The 24,230-nt window shown below is 35.5% G+C and overlaps 1 protein-coding gene across 1 annotated transcript in view; it reads right to left on the bottom strand.

The window, feature by feature from the left end:
* Nucleotides 1-23,902, bottom strand: part of LOC149576580 (thioredoxin-like 2, chloroplastic) — a 43,621-nt gene extending 19,719 nt beyond the window's left edge. The window contains exons 1-3 of the mRNA XM_089818039.1: nucleotides 23,382-23,902; nucleotides 18,321-18,497; nucleotides 16,736-16,900 (exon numbers count right to left, since the gene is read on the bottom strand). Of these exons, the coding sequence (XP_089674165.1) occupies nucleotides 16,736-16,900; nucleotides 18,321-18,497; nucleotides 23,382-23,585 (546 nt within the window). The 5' untranslated portion in view covers nucleotides 23,586-23,902. The remainder of the gene's footprint in view (nucleotides 1-16,735; nucleotides 16,901-18,320; nucleotides 18,498-23,381) is intronic.
* Nucleotides 23,903-24,230: the final 328 nt, after the last annotated feature.

The following is a 24,230-nucleotide window of genomic DNA, read 5'->3' as shown; positions in this document are numbered from 1 at the left end:
AATTGCACAATAGACTTGGGCACATGAGTGAGAAAGGTATGAAATTACTTCATTCAAAGAAAGTTTCACCAGACCCGAAATGTGTCGATATGGATATTTGTGAAAGTTGTCTATGGAAAACAAAAAAGGGTGAATTTTGTGAAGAGTGGGAAGGAAATGAAAAATGAGGAATTAGAGCTTGTGCATATATATGTATGGGGACCAACTCAAGTATCTTCCCTTGGTGGCTCTCATTATTATATTGCATTCATTGATGATGCAAGTAGAAAAGTAAGGGTTTATTTCCTTAGATAGAAATCTAATGTATTTCAAACTTTTAAGAAATGGAAACGCTTGGTTGAGAATGAGACTGGTAAAAGATTAAAATGTCTCAAATCTGATAAGGCAGTGCTTAATACATTTTCAGCAAATACGAAAAACCAACACGGTATCAAAGCCATGGTTGGAAATACATACTATTAAGCATGGATATTATGTTCAAAACGATAAGGTAAATAAGATAAGATAATAGTATTAATGTCCAACAAAAGACCACAAAAGGTCTATGGGACTGAGAGTTTACAATAGGATAACAGATAATAGCAAGAACACCAAAAGGTCTCCGAGAAAAACAAACAAGAACAAGAAGAGAAAAGAGAAGAGAAGAGAAGAGAAGCGTCGAGAAGTCAAGCCAAAGACAAGGAATCCTTTGTAGCCGAAAAGAAATCAATCACTAAAAGATAAGACTGTGGGGGAACATAAGCCCTGATTCATCATTGTGAACTCCTAGATGAGTGTCGCTGACATAAGAAATTTTGCGAGGTCTAACAGATCTGGAATGACCGGTAGAGCTGGTAGAACTAGACAGTCTTGACTCTTTTCACACCCCGTAACAGGGATAAGGGTGAGAAAAAGGCAATAATGAGCTGATCAGAGGAAGCTCGAGAAGGAAGGAGTGACTGTAAAGTGCTATCACGAAGCAAGGTGGCCTTCTAAAGATAAAATGCAAGACACCGCTGGTCAATGTAACTGAAGAAAGATGAAAGAGAGAATCAATCCCGGAACAGACAATGAAATCTTCCTCTAATCTCAAAAAAGATAGAGCAACAAAAAATAAAGTGTCTCTGTCTCAACCTCCGCTAAAGTACACAGCTAACAGATCCAATCACCGTTGTCAATATGATGGTCAGTCTGAGCCCGAAGGCAGTGAGAACCAACTCTAAAAGACCCCAGAGAAATACACAGAGCATGACACCATCGGCAATATAGGTAGCTAGGACAAACAATAAACCCATCACAGATCTCCATAAAGTGCTCAGCATAGAAGGCCATCCTTGAACGTAATCCACCAGGAGGGTTAGTCCAGGTGGTGATAATGTACTGTCTGTAGATATCCAATCTGACATGCTCATTTAATTCCTAATGGGGGGGGAGGAGATGAACAGGGTCATTCAACAAAAATTGGTATGGAGGGAGACGGTCAATAGCAATCCCGATCGAGCTCAACAAAGAGGATGCTTGTGCATACCAACAACGAGCACGAGCACTAGCATCAGATCTCGCAGTCGCAATTGAGGAGCAGTATGCCAAGTATGAGTATCTATTCTAATCATCAACAGAGTCCGCAAAACCACGAAGGCAATGAAGGAACCAAATCAGGTCAAAAATGGGCATAAGTCTGAAAGGATGAGCACCAAACTTAGCAAGAATGGTACTATAAGAAATGAACCTGTGACATCGAATGTTACACCGTAGAAGAAAAGTTTGTACCCGTTCGATCGAGGCCCAGTCAGAGACAAGGAGAGAAGGCCCCCAAAACATTGAGCCATAAAGAACCGTTGGTCGAACAAGAGAGTCTAAGAGGGATAACTTGGATAGGGTGTCCTGAAAATGGTGTTTGAAACGATGTTTCTCAAGCATAGCTAGAGATCCCATACCCTTACTAACTCTAGAGTAGATTGCAAGTCTCATACTGAAGGAGGTCCACAAAACTTCACTCCCAAATACATATATGAAAAAGTAATCTCAATCTCTTGTCCCTGAAAGAAGAAATGAAGATGAGAGGTCTTTAAACAATTAAAAACCATAATTTGAGTCTTACCCAGGTTAACCAGAAGCTGTCTCTGATCACAAAAGGAAGCCAAACCATCAAGAATCCTCTGTAGACTCTCAAGAGAAGAGGCAAGAAGAGCCACATCATCCGCAAAAAGAAGAATGGAGATCAAGACCTGATGTAAGTAACATCCATCCCCAGGAAGACAGAACTTCAAAAGAAAGTCCTCAAGCTCGTATATAAAAACCGAACAAAGTGGGTGAGAGAAGGCAGCCTTGTTTAACCCCAATAGTACTACGGATCGGAACAAAGAAACCCTCAGGAGTCCTGAATCTACCCATCACAGTTTCATATAATCTCAAGATCACAATAAGTAGCATCTTTGAAATCCCAATCATATGAAGCCTCTGAAATAGAGCCATCCTAGGAACAAAATCAAAAGCCTTGCGAAAATCAACAAAGCAGTAGTATACTTTCGTCAATCTATGTCTAGCCTCCTCAATAATAGCCTGTAAAGTAAAAATGTGATCTATGGTCTAATAGTCAACTCAGAAACCAGCCTGTCCTCTAGCTCTACAACCTCTCATATCAAGCTCTCTGGATAACATAACATTCAGGGTTGTAGCATGAAGTTTGGTAAACATGTGTCTGATCAAAATGGTCTTGTAGTTGCCAGGGTCAAAAACAAGTCTTGTCTTGTGAATTGGATAAATCAGATGCCTAGACCAAGGAACAGGAAAACCAGTACAAACTACTCTATTAAAGAGTATAGAAAGGTAGGGGCCAAGAACCGGAGCACCAAACTTGAAGAATTCAGCCTGAAACCCCTCCTCATCTGCCGCTATGTTGCATCACATGGATCTGATGGCCTCGTAAATGTTAGAAGGGGTGAACAAGTGACAATAAGGAGGCGGAATGGGGTGGATAGAAGGCTGCCCAGAAATGTCATAATGCAGTGGTTTGAGAGGTTAGGGAGCGAAAGTCAAGGGCGGCGGGCAGAGGGGAACAACAGGGAAATAGTGTACGCTAGAAAAGTTGCGAGTTGTGGGTAAGTGTGGAGCATAGGGATTTGCACTGATAAGCGATGAAGGATCGTTTCTTAAAGCAAAGGAAACGAAGGTAAGAAGAACACAGGTGAGAAAAAGAGGGGGAATGAGCCTCAAAAGTGAGACGCACAGAGCAATGGAAAGCTTTGCAGTCAACGTCAAACCATTGGTTCATGGGACATGTATTATGGCATTTGCTTCTGAGGGATAGCGAAGAGCGGTGAGGGATAGAAAGGGTGGCGGACTCCCAAATGGTCGCAACAAGCAAATCAAACATGGAGGAGGCCTCACAAGAATCACTAAACAAGCAGGATTAAGGAGCCTCACTAGATGAGATGAGAAGAGCTCACTATCGCCATCAAGGAAGTTGTAAGTCGGGGGGCAAGTAGCGGGAGGCAAGAGGTGAGAAGGCTAGAGAGGAGGTGACAAGTGAGGAGAAATACGAATACTAAGAAGAGCATGATCCGCAAGAGGAAGGCGTAAGATGACGAAGCTACGAATGAAGGGAACGAAAGAGGGAGAGGTGAGGGCATAGTCAACAACACTAGCACCCCCACAAGGACACCAACAAGTAAAGAGCTCAAAACCTGGGAAGCATGAGAGACCATTCAAAATCACAAGCCCAAAGAGGACTCACAAAGTTGTAGAAGATGGCAACCATAACAAGAAATCGGCCCAAGAGCATCATCAGAAACACGTTGAAGTCCCAAAGTAGTCGGATCAATCGCAGTGGTGCAGATAGAATCAGAGCATTAGTCATAAAGCGAAGGCTGGAGTTCTCTTGTCCGCACATTGAAATCACCAAGGAGTTGTACTGGTTAGTGTGAGAATTTCTAGAGAGGTCGTACAACCTTTGCTCAAGTCTTGTTTCATTAATCACTGGGACAACACTTAGTCTGTCCTCTTTTACAGACTCGGATAATCCAAGAAGCTAATTGTTGTTCCTGGCATGCTGGTACAAAATTAACAGCTGATGTTTTGGACCCTTACAAGGCACTATTATGAGTTGAAGGATGGGATAAAGTAATTGCAGAAGTCGGCAAATTGTCTATAGGAACTATGCTCTCAGCAAGCCATGCCTCGGTTTTGTTGAAAGCAATGCAGGGCCTACCAGTACTGGTAACAGTTGGGGCAGAAGATATTTTAGTCTCCTTACGATCTTGCCAGCTTCTAGCATCTAAGATCTCTAATTCTAAACTAGTAGCAATTTCTGGTTGTGGGCATCTCCCTCATGAAGAGTGTCCAAAAGAATTGCTAGCAGCTATAGTACCTCTTGTCTCTAACTTGCGCATGGAATTAAATTTGCCAGACATATTCTTATCTAACGAATAAAGATAACAAGAGTCCCGATGCTCTGATTGATGACTTCGGCACTTCTAAATGGACATTTTAGTAAAAGCTTGGAGCAAGTGTGTGATGCTTGTCATTTTGAATGGAGTAATAGTCTGATTTAAAGCAAAAACAGATCAACCCAGCTTGATATTTTATTAACTATTGCATTAAAATCAGACAAGGATATGGTTTGAGACAAAGGAAGTTGCATTTAAATCCAAAGAAGTCTAAGTAGAGTTTGCCAGCAAAGGATACAATTTTTGCAATCCACTATTGCACAGAAGGGTGTTCTTGCTATACTGATCATGATTCTCAAAAGTCATTCCCATTACAGATGGAAATGACAGCATCCAACATGCGTGGGTGATATAAGTTATTTTACAGCAAATGTGAAGGACTTGTGGTTAATGATAAGGAATCAATAAATTTTTACTTTTTTTGAAACGAGGCGACCGTGTGGGTAGGGTTTTGAAAGTACAGATGGCCAGCGACCACCCAAATGGCATTCACAACTTTAACATCAGCGAACACCTAAGAATAAGGCAATATATAAATATTTTTCTAATAAGGTGATTATGCTTTATTTACTTGAATGATTATCAATTCAAATAACATGTCTATTCATGATAAGATTATAATGGGAGAAATCCTTAATACTATTATTAGAATTATAAAATGGAATGATATTCATAATAATACTGAATATAAATAAGAGATGATATTATTATTTGTTAATATCATAATTAGAAAAACTAAATATTATTATTATCCTTGAGTATTATAGTAATCTCTCTTATTTGGTTGTATGTTCAACACATACTATAAGAGTCATGTGCCTTGAACTTTTCCTCCGAGAACGTTATTGCAAGAAGAGGGAGATCGAGATTCAAAGGGAGCCTGACATTTCATTAGAGGCAACCTTGAAAGAGAGGGAGTAGATAGAGGATCTGATTCAATCAACTTCCGGTGATCTTGGTCATATTGATTGAGAGGGAGTAAACCAAGCTGAGATGGGTTCTCTAGCGATCAATAAATTGTAGGAGTCAAGAGAACTGTGAGTCATGACTATACCTCATGACTGTGATTTTAATGGACCTACACTTGTGTACATCATGATGAAGTGACAACTACCAAATGATGTCACTTGTATTTGTAGAAGTTACTACAAGAACAGGGAGATCGAGATTTAGAGGGAGCCTGACATTTCATTAAAGGCAACCTTGAAAGAGAGGAAGCAAATAGAGGATTTGATTCAATCAACTTCCAGTGATCCTAGTCATATTGATTCAAAGCGAGTAAACCAAGCTAAGATGGGTTCTTTGGTGATCAATAAATTGTAGTAGTCTACCCCATAACTATGTGACTTTAATGTGCCTACCCCTGTGTACATCATGACGAAGTGACGACTTCCAAATGATGTCACTTGTATTTGTAGAAGTTACTGTAAGGTGATGATCTTATAGTAACTTGTATTATGAGATCAAACAAATTGAGTATATGGTGAATGTCTTGCATCTCAACATTCTGGAAGGCCATTACTCAAAGAGTTTTTGGTGAATATCATTGATATTCTGTGAAGCCAATACTCTTGATATCAGATGTGATATCAAACCTTATTTTGAGTATTTGGTGAATATCACTGATATTTTGGGAGGCCAATACTCTTGATATCAATGTGATATCAAACCTTATTTTTGGGTACTTGGTGAATATCATTGATATTTTGGGAGACTAATACTCTTGATATCAGATGTGATATCAAAACATTTTGAGTACTTCGTAAATATCATGTGTTGATATTTTGGGAGACCAATACTCTCGATATCAGATGTGATATCAAATGGTGGAAATCTTCTGAGATATCAAATGAGATCTCCTAAAAATTGTTATTTGTAATATTACATTGAAGTAATATTTATTCTTATGTGTTTATCCTTCTGAGCTAAAAGGGAGTGTTGATGTTTGATAGCATATATATATATATATATATATATATATATATATATATTTTTTTTTCTCATATAACAATTACCTCATATCTCAATATAAAGAACATATATATAGAAAAATTATATATCTCATATATAATAGGTTTATCTGATAGCATTCGTCAGATAAACCTATTATATATGAGATATATAATTTTTCTATATATATGTTCTTTATATTGAGATATGAGGTAATTGTTATATGAGAAAAATAAATTTATATATATATATATATAATTAAAAAATTATTATTATTAATTATTGTAAAAGGATAGTTCTTTAAGATGATAAGTAAGATTCAGCAAATATGATCTAGGAAGGTATAGAACATTTATCGATTACCATGACTATACTCCTTTGTTAGACAGCATATATGTATCATATCAAGAACCGATTCCAAACGGTCATGACCATCCATTACAAAGAGTTGCAATTACTTAGGGTTGGTTAGCTTTTACTAACTAGTCAAGGTATTATTAGCAAAACCTGCAACTCAACCATAGATCAATTTATATCTCAATCATTTGTAATTCATACAATGCTCGATATTAATATGCACCATGTTCATCTCAGTTAAATATGATAATGCTGGTTGATTATCTCATATATTATGGACTATTCAAAGATGTGTAAATATATGTGAATATTCATAAAGCATATTTTCACATAATTATATTCAAATAGGGTCCAATAATCTGACCATAGCTACCATATCTTCAACGCTCCCTTTTAGCTAGGAAAGATTAACTAAGTATGAACAAATTCAGGTACCACATTACTTGTGATATCAAGGAGTATAATAAATATAAAATCAGCATGATATTCTATTATCCTGGCCATGGTAAGTGCAATGATATTACATTGCATGATGTTTATCATAACACATCATGGCATCTCACCATGATTATCTTATAACGAACATAATGATCTGCAATAGGTATCATGTCTCATGATATCCATCAAAATGCTCAAGAGATATCAAGTATTACATATTTAGATATCACCTCACTCGTGATATCAAGGAGTATATTGAACATCAAGTCAGCATGATATTCACATATCTTGGTTATGATATGTACACTAACATCATGTCGCATGATGTCTACCATAACTCATCATGGCATACCAACAGATATTACGTCACATGATATCCACCATGATTATCTCATGAAGAACAAATTGATACACAACCGATATCAAGTCAACATGATATCTATCAATAAGTTCATGAGATATTAACTATTACGTATTTAGATATCACCTCACTCGTGATATCAAGGAGTATATTGGACATCAAGTCAGCATGATATTCACATATCCTAGTTATGGTATGTACACTAGCATCATGTCACATGATGTCTACCATAACTCATCATGGCATATCCACGGATATTACGTCACATAATATCCACCACGATTAACTCATCAAGAACAAATTGATACACAACCGATATCAAGTCAGCATGATATCTATCAATAAGTTCACGAGATATTAACTATTACGTACTTAGATATCACCTCACTCGTGATATCAAGGAGTATATTGAACATCAAGTCCGCATGGCACTCCCCGTGATAGTAAGCATTGTCAAGTCGTCACCTTATAATGTTGAGTACAAGAGTATATTATTAGAAAGATTGTCACCTTTTTGTAATATACGCAGGGGGCAGGCCCATAAAAATCATGGAGTCACACACATGACATCAAAATGTTTACATGAAGTCGGATTCTCTCATGTGGTGTTGTCATGGAATTACACACACGACATCCACCATGACCCATATCAGAGGGTGGATCCATCATAACTACTATCAAAGGGTGGAACAAGGGCTCTACTTTAAACTTCTCTTTCACAGAGAAGCATCCTATAAAGTATATTTCAAGAATTCACTGATGCTAAGACTCCCTCTTAGAAATGGCTTTATTCTTGAAACTTCAAACTAGTCTCCAAATGCACAAACTTTACTTTGATATGAGACTTGGTGTTAATATCAGTCATTCGTACTGTAGAGGTTATGTACCTTCTCTAGAAACCATCTCCATGGTCTACTCCTCTGAATCACTTATTATCAAAGATACATTTGGAAGATCTTCTAATAACTCTCTGTGTTATGATCACTACATTATTCATAGGAGTAGTTTCTCATACACAGATATACTTGTTTGATTTCATAGTAACATGGGCGAATGTAATTAGTCAATATTCAAAATAGTAAGGCTTCTATCTAAAGCTCCAAGTACATGCATCAACATTTTGTTCTTCTCGTCCAAGGTTGCCTATGATGAATTCTCAAACTCCCTCTAAATGTTGATTCTTCCTCTTCAAAGAACTATGACCATTTTATATTTGAACAAAATTCAATTTCAGTATGCTCCCTCTCAATGGAAGAGCCCCTTGGCTTTATTTCATATAATCCCCTTGGCTCAATATCATTCCAATGCATCATTATTTTCTTATCCCTGCACATCAACATCCTTGATTTCAAATGCACCAATGAAGCTCCATATGCATAAGATCTAAAATGGTTCATATTTGAACTCTGATGGTATCCTTTCTCTGAAATCTTCCTTCTACAGATGGTTCTAACAGGAATGGAACATTAGTTATTATTCCCCCCGCAATGTAAAATTCCCAATCGGGCCATTTTATAGAATTGATTCCGATGATGACCAAACATTGAGTTTTAGCTATCAACTACTACATGAGTTTGCACTCTCCCTCTACTACTTAGGCTCCCTCTAAATCAGTATGATTGAGATCCAGACTGTTGCCTCTTTGAAAAATGCAACATTTTAGCCATATGGTATAAGGAAATAGTAGATGTCCAAGTCATAACTCAGTTGAAATTGGTTTGGTATAATAAAATGAACAATTTGTTGCACCCACCTAGCAAGGTCAAATTCAGTTTTCCAAGGTGATAAAGCTGCATATGCAAATGCTTCACATGCATTCTAGGCATGAAGCATACTCCCCAACTTATAACAAATGGTAATTTCACATAATGATAATTGTTTAGTTAACTACTCACACTACCCAGCAATGATCGCCTCATACCTTAAGGTGATTTCTCAATTAGTACAAATGTAATCAATCAGATTACGTGAGAAATATTAATCCAGAGCTCTAGTTGATTCGATGCAAAGCTTAATATTGTATATCTCTCCTGGCAATCACCCAATCTACTCCAAATGATCAGTTAAGTCACACAGGCAGCATTCATATCGGTGTTGAGCTTTCTACACCAAGCCACTGTGAATCTTTATCTACAAACCGGAGTAGGCAATTATTGTGTCCCAGAATGTTCCCAGAACATTGCATCAGCAAGTTAAGTACATTATGAGACATTTCATTGAAGTAACCATATTCAAGCATCATCTGATCCAAACATTAATCTCCAATGCAAGAACAGACATCAAACATTGAGATTCCCACATTTGGTGCTGATTTGAGTACTGACAATAATCAACCATTGACATTCCTAGGTCGCGGTGCCCATTAGCATTACATTGAACACTCTGTCAGCTACCAAGACAATTAACAACCATCGCCTGCTATCCGTAAACACCAACAACAACGGAAATTTCTATTTCCAGCATGGTCATGATTAGAGCAAGGTCACAAATCTGATGTTGGTGGGAGACGGGAAGGATAAAACCGTGGTGAGCGGAAGCAACAGCGTCCAAGACGGCATCACCACCTTCAAAACTACAGTTGTCGGTAAGACTCCACAACACAATCCATTATCTCTTCTTGGCATTGTCCATCATATCGCTTCATGAAGTTATTTCTATATAGGACAACTCAAATCCTTTTCACTGATCAATTTACTATCCTACCATAACTTCTATCTCTCCCAAATTTCGCTTTGATACCATGTTAAATAGGATAGTTCTTTACGCTGATAAGTAAGATTCAATAAATATGATCGTCTGATCATCTTCAGACTGTAGGAAGGTATAGAACATTTATCAATTACCATGACTATACTCCTTTGTTAGACGGCATATATGTATCATATCAAGAACCGATTCCAATTGGCCATTACCATTCATTACAAAGAGTTGTGATTACTTAGGGTTGGTTAGTATTTACTAACTAAGCAAGGTATTATTAGCAAAACTTGCAACTCAACCATAGATCAATTTATATCTCAATCATTTGTAATTCATAGAATGCTCTATTAAAATGCACCATGTTCATCTCAGTTAAATATGATAAAGTTGGTTGATTATCTCATATATTATGGACTATTCAAAGATGTGTATACATATGTGAATATTCATACAGCATATTTTCACATCTATATATACAAATAGGGTCCAATAATCTGACCATAGCTACCATATCTTCAACAATTATCTAATTAATGAATAGATGTGTTCCATGAAGGGATATGTCTATTCATGGCCGATTCTCTCTCTATATAAATCTAAGAGGATGTTGCATTTGGAACATAGATACCTAATAAGGCAATGCTTATTACATTTGAAACAGATATGAAAAACCAACAATCAATGCTGCCTTGGAAAGCCCTATGCCATCAAAACAAGTGACAGCATATATTATAAAGGAGAAGCAAGTAAATCAATGAGAAAGCCAACTAAAAAATTTAAAGAATCTGGCCCCCCTATAAATCCTCCATCTAATCCTAATGATGTCATATTGTCACCCATTTGTGTCGACTCTTATGAAACCTACCACAAACAAATCACTAAAGGAACCTTTGGAAATGGCATTCCAAAATGAAACTCAAGACATTGCCAATTAACACATAACACAGTGTATTTATGCATTGATTGGCTTCAATGTTGTTTGTTCATTGCATTAACAAGAAATCGTGAGAATAAAGAGCACACAAATATACCAAGAGGGGGGGGTGAATCAGTATATTAACAAATTTTCCAATTTAAACTTTTATCCAAACAATTAACTTCAAATGCTGAAATGGACAATTATGGACATGAACACAAATACACAATGACTTACGTGGAAACCCAATACAAAAGAAAACCACGACAAACAAATGCTTTCTTATATAAATTGTTCTTTTACAATGTTTTGTAGGCTACGACCTACTAGAGGCTCCAACCGTATGTTTATGAGCACCAACTCATTGGAAGCTCCAACTCCCACACTCCCCAGGCACCGACCTACTGGAAGCACAAACTCCCCACTGCATGTCTTCGCGAGCACCAACTCACTACACACAAACTTCTTTTCCACCTTTAAGATGTTGCTTTCTTCAACAGATGATGGATATTTTTAGCGCACAAATCATTCCGCTATTTTGCTTTGCACAATATCCTTTGTCACTACTTTTGACACACTTACCCACCACCCTTCTCTCACTCACTTTCTTCTCTTTATCACCTTAATAATTATTAATATATCAATATATATTTCTACTTCAGAATACTGAATCTGAAACTAGAAGTATATACATATATTGTTTAGTATCCAGCCCCTTTTAATCTCTTATTCATTGCCCTTCTTATTTCCAGCACATCAATTCATGTCTCCTTCATTCACATCTGACTCTCTTACTCTTTTATATACAGCTTTCACCACCGCTAAATCTTACTACTGGTCTCTTCTTTTTCGCCTCATGCTCTGACTTTTAATTCTTCACTCCCTTCTTATTCATCTTTCCAAATGATTCATTTCCTTTTTATATTTATCTTTTGTAGGATCATGACTTTTCAAATAAGACTTTACCTCTAACCGTTTACCTCTAACCACACCTTCGGTTAATGAATAAATCACTAATAAATAGATTCTTATATAAATTGTTGGCACAAAATGAATGTCAACAATATAGTCTTTTAGACTCAATATAAAGGCAAGAACATTTAGTGGGGTGGTCATTGTGTTCCATCGTTTTCCAATAATTTTGTGTACTTATGATATTGTTCTTTTTCTAATCAGTAATAGATAATATTTTATGCATCATCTATATGACTTTACATTATAATATCATAGTTACTATCCAAAAAATAAAAAGATCATTTCATCTGTCCTAATCACCTGTTGAACTATTAACATCATGCACATTGCCAATCAACACATAACGCAATGTATTTATGCATTGATTGGTAATGTTGTTTGTTCACTACATTGACAAGAAATGGTGAGAAAACCCAAGGTTATGAGAAGAGGTGTGGCACCATATTAGACAAAGAGTTCAAGATCATAAAAGATTCATTGAAGCGTATGAGGAATCATGGACCAAGGAAAAGATGCCCATTGTTTCAGATCAGTGGAACAATGCTAAAAATTGAGTAATGTGAAAAGTTTTAGAAACCCATTGATCGTGAGGGGCAGATGAAGGATGACCAATTTATTGCTAATATTCTCATCACAGCCATTTAAGAAGTGGGACCCTATCATGTTGCTCAAATCATAACAAATGACAAAGAGTTTAATAGTAGTTGGGTTGTTGGTTGAGAAATAAAATCCACACACCTTTTGGACACTTTATGTGATCCGCTCTTTCAAATTTATGCATAAAAAAAATTTGGGACAAAAATTGATTGGATCAAAGAGTTGTGTGCTGAACTTGAGGAGGTTCAAATGTTCATCTCCAATCGCCAGATATCACAAATCATAGTTGAATCATTTTTAAAATTGGAGCTACTGAAGGTAAGTAAATACTAAAATAGTATAAAACTTTAGATTTTAGTTTCACCTTATTACTAAGGGAAAAATTTAAACATAGTTAGTCATAATTCATTATTTGATTGTATTCAAAAAAAAAGTTGAAGTTTGTTTTTAATTATTATAGTTTTTTTATTTTTTGAACTAGTTACAAGTTGCTAAGAGTCTGAGGCATGTTTTACCTCTAATACAATCATTAAGAGATGACATGTGAAGGTTAAAAATGACATTTTCTAGCATGGCCATTAGCCAAAGTTGGTCCATATGGAAGAAAAACAACATTGAAACAATGGAACACAATGACCACCCCACTAAATATTCTTGCCTTTGCATTGAGTCCAAAAGACTATATTGTTGACATTCATTTTGTGCCAACAAGGATTTATGCAAGAGCCTCCTTGAACACCTCTGCCTTCTCTTGTCAAAATATAATAGTAATACGTCTTGAGTCTATATATATATATATATATATAGTTCAGATATTATTCTTTTTTTATCAGTAAAAGATAATTTTTTTATAAATATAACGCATTGCATTATCTATATGACTTTACATTATAATATCATAGTTACCATCCAACAACTAAAAAGATCATTTCATCTGTCCTAATTATCTAGTGAACTGTTAAAATCATGCCCGTAGGCCTAAATCCAATTTACCTTTACACACTCATTAGCAGCTTTGAAACATTCTAACATACAAAAAGACTTTATAAAATCCAAGTCATCTGACAAAATGACTGGCCTTTAGCAGAGAACGCAGCATTCCAAATTGACTGCCACGCACAAGGAGATTCCTTGCCCATTACACTGCTGTCGAATCGCTTCCGCAGTTTTTTCAAATAAACTTTACTACTTTTATCATCCTGCCCGACACTTCTTCTCGGTTCTTTTACCAGACTGCCATCAAAAAGATTTCAAAACAGACACCCGTCCAAATATATTTTCCAAACCTATATATATATATATATATATCAATCAGACCCTGCTAAGGATTCCTTATCATTACTTGGATTCATGCTTATCCATCTATAAAAAAACATTAACTCATAGATATGTTACAGCATTGTATACAGTCAAACAATGCTCACCAGCAATAATAATGTATATATTTTATTTATTTCCGATCCCTTTCTTATGATCAGTCTCAAATATATTCATCATCTCCTATTCTGATCCTTTTCCATGTGATTAATGTCAAATATATTTAATAATCTCCTTCTTCCCTATTGTCCTCTTTCTTGAAAACCATCTTAATGTACTTATAAGCTAGTTACATATCTATTATATAATTCTGAAGAATTATATTAACTAATAATAACTATATATAAATTATAAATACACAGTCTCTCGATGGAACCATATCCTATTTTATTACCTTCAGCATATCCTATTGCTTAGGCTGTGAACTGAATATTACATAAAACATCACAAATATTAATGGTTCTAACATTTCCTTTAATTGATTCTTCAAGTTGCCGCCATCTTGGAATGTTGTTGGATTAGGATTGCATAGACTAACAGGCATTTAATAGTTGCTTTGTCAGGTATGTTACCGCCACTTTCTGTACAACATTAATTTATTATTTCTTTGATGTCATTGCTAGTCTTCCTATTTGGTTGGGATATGTATCATTTTCCTACTTTTGTCTAGATATTATTGTCCCTCCAGTCGGGGACATTGGTAATTAGTTCTTTTCTATTAACGCTATCTAATTGCTTTGTTGACTCTGCATTCTTTTTCCCCCTTTATAATATTCAGTTCTGCTCTGCTTTTTATATCCTTCCTTATATATCCGGCAGTATTGAACTAGAGATGCAATTTCCATCCTTTTCTTCCTGTGATTACTTCTGCTTTATGTCTTACTGCAAGGGACGTGTCCTTCGAATGTGACTCCAGTTTAGAATTAGAGCAGGAGTATGTATTCATTTGGTCACTTTAATATATGATTTAATCATTTGTTTATTAATTAGCATTTAGTTATTATTTACAAAATAAACAGGGATGAATAATCCTTGGATTAGTTTAGGCTTGTATCAATAAAATGCATTTGAAGATTAATTATTTAATAACTATTTATTTTTTAATTAATAATTATTTGTCTATTTAATTAATACTTAATTATTCAACATATATTATTTATATGTTTGATTAGCTACTCAATTAATTAATTAATAATAAGATTGATGTTTGATCAATATATATTATATATATATATAATATATATAGACACACACACACACTCTACCATCAATTAATAACTTATTACATATAGGGAATATTACAGTGTTTTGTTGTTTATATGATGGTGTGGTGTTCTAAATTTAACTATTGCATTTAGGCTGCAAATGGATGGATCCAGAACAAACCCAACCCCAAACTAATTTTGCCAGATCCATGAACCTGAACCAAGATCTGTCCCAGAACCACCAACTTAGCTCTAGAGGATAAGAAGAAAATAAAAAGCGGGAACCCAAAAGCAGTATGAAAGGCACTCTTACGTTCAAGATGATGGACACTCTCAAACAAGTCCAAATACTTTATGTTGGTTTAACTCAGACCAACCAAACTCATAGCTGCAAAATCTCTGGTGGAGGTAGTTTCCTTGGAACTGCCACTTATTACCAGCAGGCACATAGACTGCCTACTGTTATTGTACTCAGATGTCATTTGTAGACAGACATGTGTCATAATATGATATTTTGTACATGTTTCATGAGTAAATTGCTAATGTTATGCAATGGCTGGTAGCTTTTAATTTCAATCATATAGTTTTATCACCCAATTCAAAAGCACAACTTTTAAAATAAGCTCAAATCACATAGCAGTGAAGTTATTTGTTGTAAAATGCAATTCTCTTTAAAAAGTAGTGCCAATCAAAACAGCTGCTTCATTTTGGATTTGTCCCATCAAATATTCTAGTATGCAAATTAAGACTTGACAAAGTTCACAATAATATAAGCAGGAACTTTCCAGTATTGCAATACCTGTGAAAAATTAGTTATGAATAATTACAATAACGTATTTTTAATGAGTCAATTTCAATATTGCTAATCATGTACTCCAGATTAATATATTTTCATAACTAACAATCACTCACACTGTCAAACAGAAGGGAGTCAGGGACAAGACTAGCCCAAGTTATTGGTTACAATTAGACAGATCTATCTTAACCTGGATCTGATATTTACTTAAGCATTCATAACACATATAGGACAAGTTTCTACAGTTTAGATCCTAAATGGTGTGCTAATTTCAATAAGTTTGTTAATCCAGATGCATTATAGGTTTGGCTCCCTTATATACTCAAATGGGTGCACTAGAAACCCATATATTCAGAATGATTTCAGCCAAAAAAGGAAAAGAAATTGATTTGGGATGCTACTGGTTCAAATTTTAGCTCAATTCTCATATGCCAACTGGCAAACAGTAGTGGAGAGACAAACCTAGGCGCTCTTTATATCTAGAAGATAATATAATTTCAAGGTTTTCATTTTTCTCGCCAAGGCTAAAGATGGGTACTCGAAAGAAGGATCAAATAACAAATGGAAATGAAAAATGCACTAAGATTTTAATAGCAAAGAAAACCCATCGGCAAAAAAGTTAGAAAATAAGCAAGGTGAATAACACTAATTAAAGAAAGAACAACTATCTTATAATTGTGAAATTTATCTTCTTACCTTTGCTAATGAACAAGAAAATGACTCGATGCGTCCCTCTGCCCCACGGTAAAAGTGAAAATAAGGAAGAACCTTGATATTCAGGCTCTTGCACATTGGCTTGTTTTCATCAAAGTTGACTTTAAGAAATACAATATCAGGGAGCTCTGCAGCCATCTTGCACAGCTGCCAAATATCACATTTTCCATAGATACATAAATCAGTGTCAAAATATTGCAGCAAACAAAAAATTCAGTATTAGAAGTCGGATATTTAATAAGCTACACAGATGCTATTGTTCCGCCGTAAATAATCCTACCAGGTGTTATTGTTCACTCAGCTTAGCAATGCTAATGAGAAAAAGAAATTATTAAAAAGAAAAACAAGTTTCACAATAATAATTTATTTGACAAGAGATCTTTCTTGCATTTTAACTATGTACCCCAGGGACGTGTCCCCGCCCGAAAAGCCAAGGTTTCCGAGATGGGGATGTCCCGTGGGTGGGGGGATGGGTATGGAACGTCCCCCCATCGTCCCCAGACTTGCAAAAATTGCAGGAGGTGTCCCTGGTACTGGGGGACGTCTGGGAGAAAGAAAAAAAAAGCTACAGAAAGGAGACATCCAGACGTCCCCTCACTGTACCGGGAATGGCCAGCCATCCCCAATTTTTGCAAATCAAAAACAAATAAAGTAAACAAAAAAACTTGGACATGATGAAAATTTATGGCAGCCCTCTAGCCTTTGGGCATATTTAGCTTTTCAGACTTTTATGATATTGTTCACTGCTAAACCTATATTTAAATATTTTTGTTCACATATTGATATGCATATTGACAATTGAGTACTGAAATCAGTTATTATTTCCTAGATGGCATTCAAATGGTGTATGTTAAGGTTCTATAATGTTTAAATGACATGCTTTGTGCTTAGGGTCATATGAATGACATGAATATTTGCAAATTTCAGTGTATCCTTTAAAGTTTCCCTATTATATAGCCATCCCCGTTTGCCATTCCCCCGTCCCCAAAATCACCAAAAACATTTGCAGTCCCAGAAACCCGTTTTAGAAACTGTTCAATCTGAACATCATACAACACTTAAAGCTTTCCAGTTTGCAATTTTTCCAGTAAAATGATGTATGAATGCCAAAGTTCTGTTTGGCAAAAAATAATTGGTCAAAAGTAAAACAGCTTTGTCAATACAACATTTAAGCTTATGCAATCTACAATAGTTTAAAAAAATAAGCTTCAAAGAAAATTGCACAGAGGATTTTGTGAAATCATTTGGACAAAAATCTTTACACATATTTATTCAAAGCTTGTTTTCTTAATTTTATTGATAACACCAAACCAAAAAATATATTCTATATGCAATCAATTATAGAAACTTGTTTCTCAAATTTATCAATAGCACCAATCAAATTTGCAAGAAGAGATAGAGTTGCTCGGTAGTTACATAAACATAAGTTCATAATCTCAAAACTTCAGATTTCAATCAACAACATCTGACATCTATGCATCCCAGTTGCCTAATCAAAATAAAAAAATTAATGTTTTTATAAAAGAGATTTATGGACAATTATGTCTGACAACTACATTCATGTTACCTTTGGATACAATGCTCGACAAGAGCCACACCAAGTACCATAGAATTCTGCAATAACAAGTTTGTCCCCAGCCTGGCTGAGTGCATCTAGAAACTCTTGAGTTGAATGGATATCATGCATATTTGGCCCTCCACTCTTTTCCCACCATTTCACCTCTGGATTTTCAACTGCCCGTACCTGAATAATACAACATTATTATGGCTTGCTGATACAACATAATACAGATGGAAGACTAAAAAAAGTAATCAATATTCATACGAAAATGCAGAACTTTTAATAAAAGTGAGAAGTGTAACTACTATAGCCTGTATATAAGAAAGACAATCAAATCAAAATTCAAGGGCAACTAAGCCTTTTTCACTAAGTTAGACTTGTTACTCAACTGCATGTCATTGTATATTAATCAAAATGCATGACCCAATTTGTCTTCTCTCTAGCACTAAAAAAATGTCGCCTAGCACAACCAAAAAGGAGCTCTCTAAAAAAGTTATAGCTATGCAAAATGAAAACCTGTGGCTTGGTGGGAAAAAAACTCACTGAGTAAATGCCCTATGAAGTCAACTCACAGAAAAATCCTAGTTTTACACTAAGCAGTAATGGATATAACCGATATTCCCCTAGACTTCTAATGTTCAATTGGATGCATCTATACATATGCATTAACATTATGTGAGGTAGGTAAGAAGAGTTCAAAGTTTTGCAATTGCTACAACGTTAAACCAATTCTGGCTTTAAATCATTTATATTATAATACTAGGATACATGAACAACACACAACTTTCTTTATTTAAATGAGTAAAATTCAGTTTGTACCCATACCTTAGGAAGTATTTTTTATTTTGTTTATGGTTAATGGACTCTACTGTTGAAGGAAGGCCAAAAAAAGGTACTTCTTTCAAAACCTTAGGTGACGCACACTACATTCTAAAATATAGTAACAATGGAATTACCATGGTACATCAAGCTGAGTCAACCAATCAAGAAAGGGGGTTACCAGGCAAAAGACCCAGGCTTGGGTCCTGGTCAGCAGAAAACCCCTTAATTTCCCAGAAGAAAAAACTCAACCTCACAATGACACAATGAGCAAAGCCCACAGAGAGAAAGCAATATGGAAAAAGCAACAAACAGGATGAATGAAATTAGATTCTGATAGGACATGGGAGCCTCAGCACATCAGGTACAGATTGCATAATTAGAGACTGTTTAAAAAATATAATTCTAACCTCTTCCAAATTTCCAAACCTTTGAAAAGAGGCACAAACAATGAAGCAGAGTTTAATGCTCTACTTCTTGGACTAACTCTATGCAAACAACAAGGAATCAAAAACATAGAAATAGAAGGGGATTCAGCGGTGGTGATCAAAGCACTTCGAATGGGCACGACACCAAATAGACAGGTGAACAGCTTTCTGGAAGGAGCTTTATCCATACATCTTGGCCAACTTCAATGATTTTATTGCCAACCACATTCACCGTGGAGGGAATTTAGAGGTGGATGTTTTAGCCAAATCAGCAGCAGAAGGCATAGCGAGTTTTATTAAATATCTGGACATGATTACTTCGTCAACATCCTAAAAAGAGGCAAAACAAAAAAAAACAGTAAACTACTCAACTGACAATTCCCATTGAAAGCAATATGTGAAGGGAGTTTCTGTCAAACGATGACTATTACCGGGTAAATATGGATATATCCCCCAAGTTCCTAGCATCTCTTTTGGACTTGTGTGGGACAAAATCGGATGCCCAGTTGCTGCTGAGAGAAGCTTTTGTGCCAAAAATTCTACCAGATGATTCTGATATAGTGGGGTATGGGCAGAAATTGGTATCGAGATCTAGTGGCCCAAAGACATTTCAAAGCTGCTATTTCTGGGTGCCAGGGTCCCTCGCCAACTGTTCATACCCACTATGAATGATAGAGAGCTTGGTAAACATCACCATTGGGTAACTGTGGGGCAGGACTTTCTCAGGAAGATCAAAGCTATAGATGAAGTGAAGAACTTTAACTGGTTACTCCGCTTTGTGGGCATTGTTGTGGATGGGCATTTCCTCAAGGAGATTGAAGGGGGCTGTAACTGGGCATATCACTGTGGGCTTTTGTGTCTTCTGTTTTCATCTGTCAGACATCATGGCACAAAACCTTTGTACAGTGTATGATCAGTATGTATATTATACAAATTGGGACTGTGTTCAGGGCAGAATTTTGTTATATCTCTCTATTTATTTGATAGCAAATGAAAGCCGCTGGGCTAATGTAAGGAACAATGTAATTACTCGGTTTTTATTTATAGAAGTTCCCCTTCTTCAGCAGTTTACCAAGAAAAATACATAAATAAATAAAGCGTATAGTTATTGTGATAATGATGAGAATTCCATAATTATACAGATCGCAAGGAGTGTCTCCCAAGATTTGGATGCCCTGGTATCAGAAGAAGGCAAGTCAATTGCTTTTGTAATGCTCCTTGGTTTAACAAAATTTGAAAGTTCCTTCACCCACCAAAAGAGAAAATAAAAAATTTCAATTAATGTATCAGATAGAATACTTTTATGACTTAACCCATCTCATCAAACATTACAACTAAGCATTATGGTACAAACAAATAACGTGTACAAGACAGCTTTATAAGATATATTGGTCTATAATGTGATGTGAAATAGCAATAACACAAAAAGAGAAAACAACGTCAAATGAAATGAGTTGAAGTAGCAAATACTAAGTTACAAGTCAAATGCATGAGGTCAGTAATCCATCGTCAAAGCTTTCGTGATGGAGAATACTTTTCAAATCACCACAAATCATGTTACATGTTTGTACTTACAAAAATCTTGATTTAGATAATAACCATATTCAATTCTGAATATAGCTAACCCCAACAGACAATGTCATGTCCCACCATAAACAAACACACTGAAGGCATTCAATATTATGATGGTAATCCAGCAAGAAAATTGTCTCATCTTGAGACTTCACAAATTTCTATGAAGTCGACCAGGCTCAACAAAACAACAAACAGGGCAGTGATTGTTGGAAGAACAACAATTTACCCTGTCTATTGAAACAGCAATTATTGCTAATATATATAAGGTAATAATTCAATAACATAACAAGGCCAAATCACGATGAAGCATTAGCAAAATTAACGAAATTTTATTTATAACAAAGGCTGCTAGGGCGGCAATCTAGTACAAAGAAAAGATCAAGTTCAATTAAGGAAATAGCCAACCCATAAGTTAAAGTGATGCGAAGATGAAGAGATGTGACTATGAGATACACAGATATGAATTTAAAGTGAGGTATTGTGCAAAGGACACATTGAAGTTTTTATTCTAATATCAAATTCAGATTAAAGCTCAAGATTGAGCAGCATACTTATAAAGTTGGGTAGCATGATTTAAAAGAAACTATACAGGAACAGCGCCCTCAAGCGTAGATTGCATGCTCATAATATCAGAAATTTGAAACAGCAATTACTACTATCAATCGAGTAATTCATATCAGTTTATCTACCCTACAGACATGAGTGGATTTAATCCACCATCGACAACAGACAAGAATTGCAGGTGCAAACAGATTATATCAGATATGACAACAATACATAAGATGTCATAAAGATTACAAATCAGAGATAGTGAAACAAGGATTTCAGATTGGTCATTATATCAACTATTGGTTGGATTAGAATTAGATCATATCATACACAAGATAATCACTAATCAGAGACAGTATTATACAGTCAAATTTCCAAATGTATATCCCTTATCCTTGCATAGATATTTAATTCAATCCATCTTGCAAAAAATTCATATTTAATATATTTGATGCATTTCAAATCACAAATATAACATACTCTTTACCATACTCAGATCAGTGTACAAACCCTAAATATATATATTCAGATTAACCTGTATATAATTGAAGGACAATATCCATTCCTTCCATATTTGAAGATCGATAAAATTTTGCATTTCAAATAAAAATAATTTTGATCCAAGATAATATCATTCAAACATCAACACCATCATCTGGCTGAAATCAGCTAAAAGAATCATTACCGTCTGACAAATATACTTCAGTAGTTTAGTCTTTTTCAATATCAAAGATAGGCATACATCTGCAAATCATACAAAAGAAAATTGTGTTCAAACTATAGATAGAAAGAAGTCTCTTGCAATTTGGATTATAGGGATTTAGTCAAAACCCTAGAAAATTGCACAAGGGAACAATACAGACAAGGCTATTTCTGTTGAAGGCATAACCTAGGGTGCAAAACTGGGATAAATCTTAACAGAAGAGTGCCCTTGGTTATATAGCATGGGTCGTAGCCCGGAATTTACCAATCAAATAGAACAGGCGAATATGATGGAAGAGATAGACCTTGGACACAGAGTTTAAACCAAAGGGCATCCTGCAACTGGAATTTACCACTAAAAATATTATAAAACCAATGGATCTTCCATGCAGTGCTATCAATTAAAAGTGCCACAAATTTGTTAAAATGAGAATATTGGATAAAATGTGGCATCTTGACTATGGGTACAGCATATCCAACGCCACGAAATATGCACCTTCAAGTGATAATAAGTATAACTATTAAAAACGTTCAAGTTTCCACGCATCGTAAATTAGAAGAGGTCTTCCGGCTCAAATCTGCTATAAACTTGTTTGTAAAGGAGTAGACGTCGTTGTTCATCATAAGATTTATAAATTGTAGAATAATGTATCTCAGGGTTTTACGATAATAAGAGCATAGAAACTTTGAAAGAATCAACGTTTTACTACACCCTGAAATTCTTATCAAAAGAACCACAAAATATAATTGATGAATGGAATGAGCTCGGGATTTGCCGAAAAACACTGCCTAGAATCTTTCAAACAGACAATATTTCCAGCTACTGACCAGAGAGATTCTAACGCCGTCTTAAAAATAAACAACAAAAGTTAATGCATGAGTGTTGGGGGTTTAATAAGAAGAATTCCAGGTTTAAAATCCCCAGGAAACACATTTTTCGCAAATTCCCGGTGAAAAACTAACCAATCAAAAAAGCAAAATAAATAAAAATTACCGGTATAGCAGACATTTTCCCGATATTGAACCTGCGCGCGAGGGACAAAGGGCGAGAAAATTTTACTTGAAGCCTGTGCAATGAAGTTAGAGAAAGGCAATTCCCATGCCTGGGATAATAATTCGCAACGGTGGGCGGTAATAATGTGCAAGACTGGAGAGATGGGCAGCAGCGAAATGGAGTTGGAATGACAGTAACGGCCATTGATTTAAACTGGATTGCAAATACTCAACTAGCGTTCCATCAAACCCTTGCTCGCCACATATTTGTAAAATTATCAGAACCCAACAGCAGACTTTTTAAAAATTCAAAGCCAAAATGTAATTCTCTGTCTCCTAGCGCTTTCTCGTAAACCTTGGCAGTTTCGTGGCAAGCAATTGAAACTAGATTGAAGCCATGCGAAATACATTCAGTCTTATCATTGGGTGGAACCAGTCGGACCCACCTTAAAAATCTAGTGTCATTGTGTGGACTTCATCTCCGCCTCAATTTTCAGTGGCTGGCGGCGTCAAAGTTAAAATGGCTTGAACGGCTAGAGTCAAACTCCGTTTTGTAGAAGAATTTGCGTTGTATCACTATTAAACCGATTAAAAATAATCACACTAAATTTCTATTTCTTTTTGGAAAAAAATTTGTTTTTATATGGAGGGTCAATTTTTAGTGTCACAGTAAAAATATTTGTGCATTCTTTTATTTTAATGATTAAGTTTTTTTCCATAGTTTAACTAATCATTGCATAGTAGCATAGCATTATTTTAGTGTTTGGAACAGTTATAATAAAATTAGTTTTTCGAAATATAATCTTATAACAACAAATTAGATTATTAATAAATTTCAATTTAAATAACA

Source organism: Cupressus sempervirens, chromosome 1, assembly GCF_028749045.1.
Source record: "Cupressus sempervirens isolate cs-2001-9-10 chromosome 1, ASM2874904v1, whole genome shotgun sequence".
NCBI lineage: Eukaryota > Viridiplantae > Streptophyta > Pinopsida > Cupressales > Cupressaceae > Cupressus > Cupressus sempervirens.
This window is presented reverse-complemented; position numbering and strand designations above follow the sequence as displayed.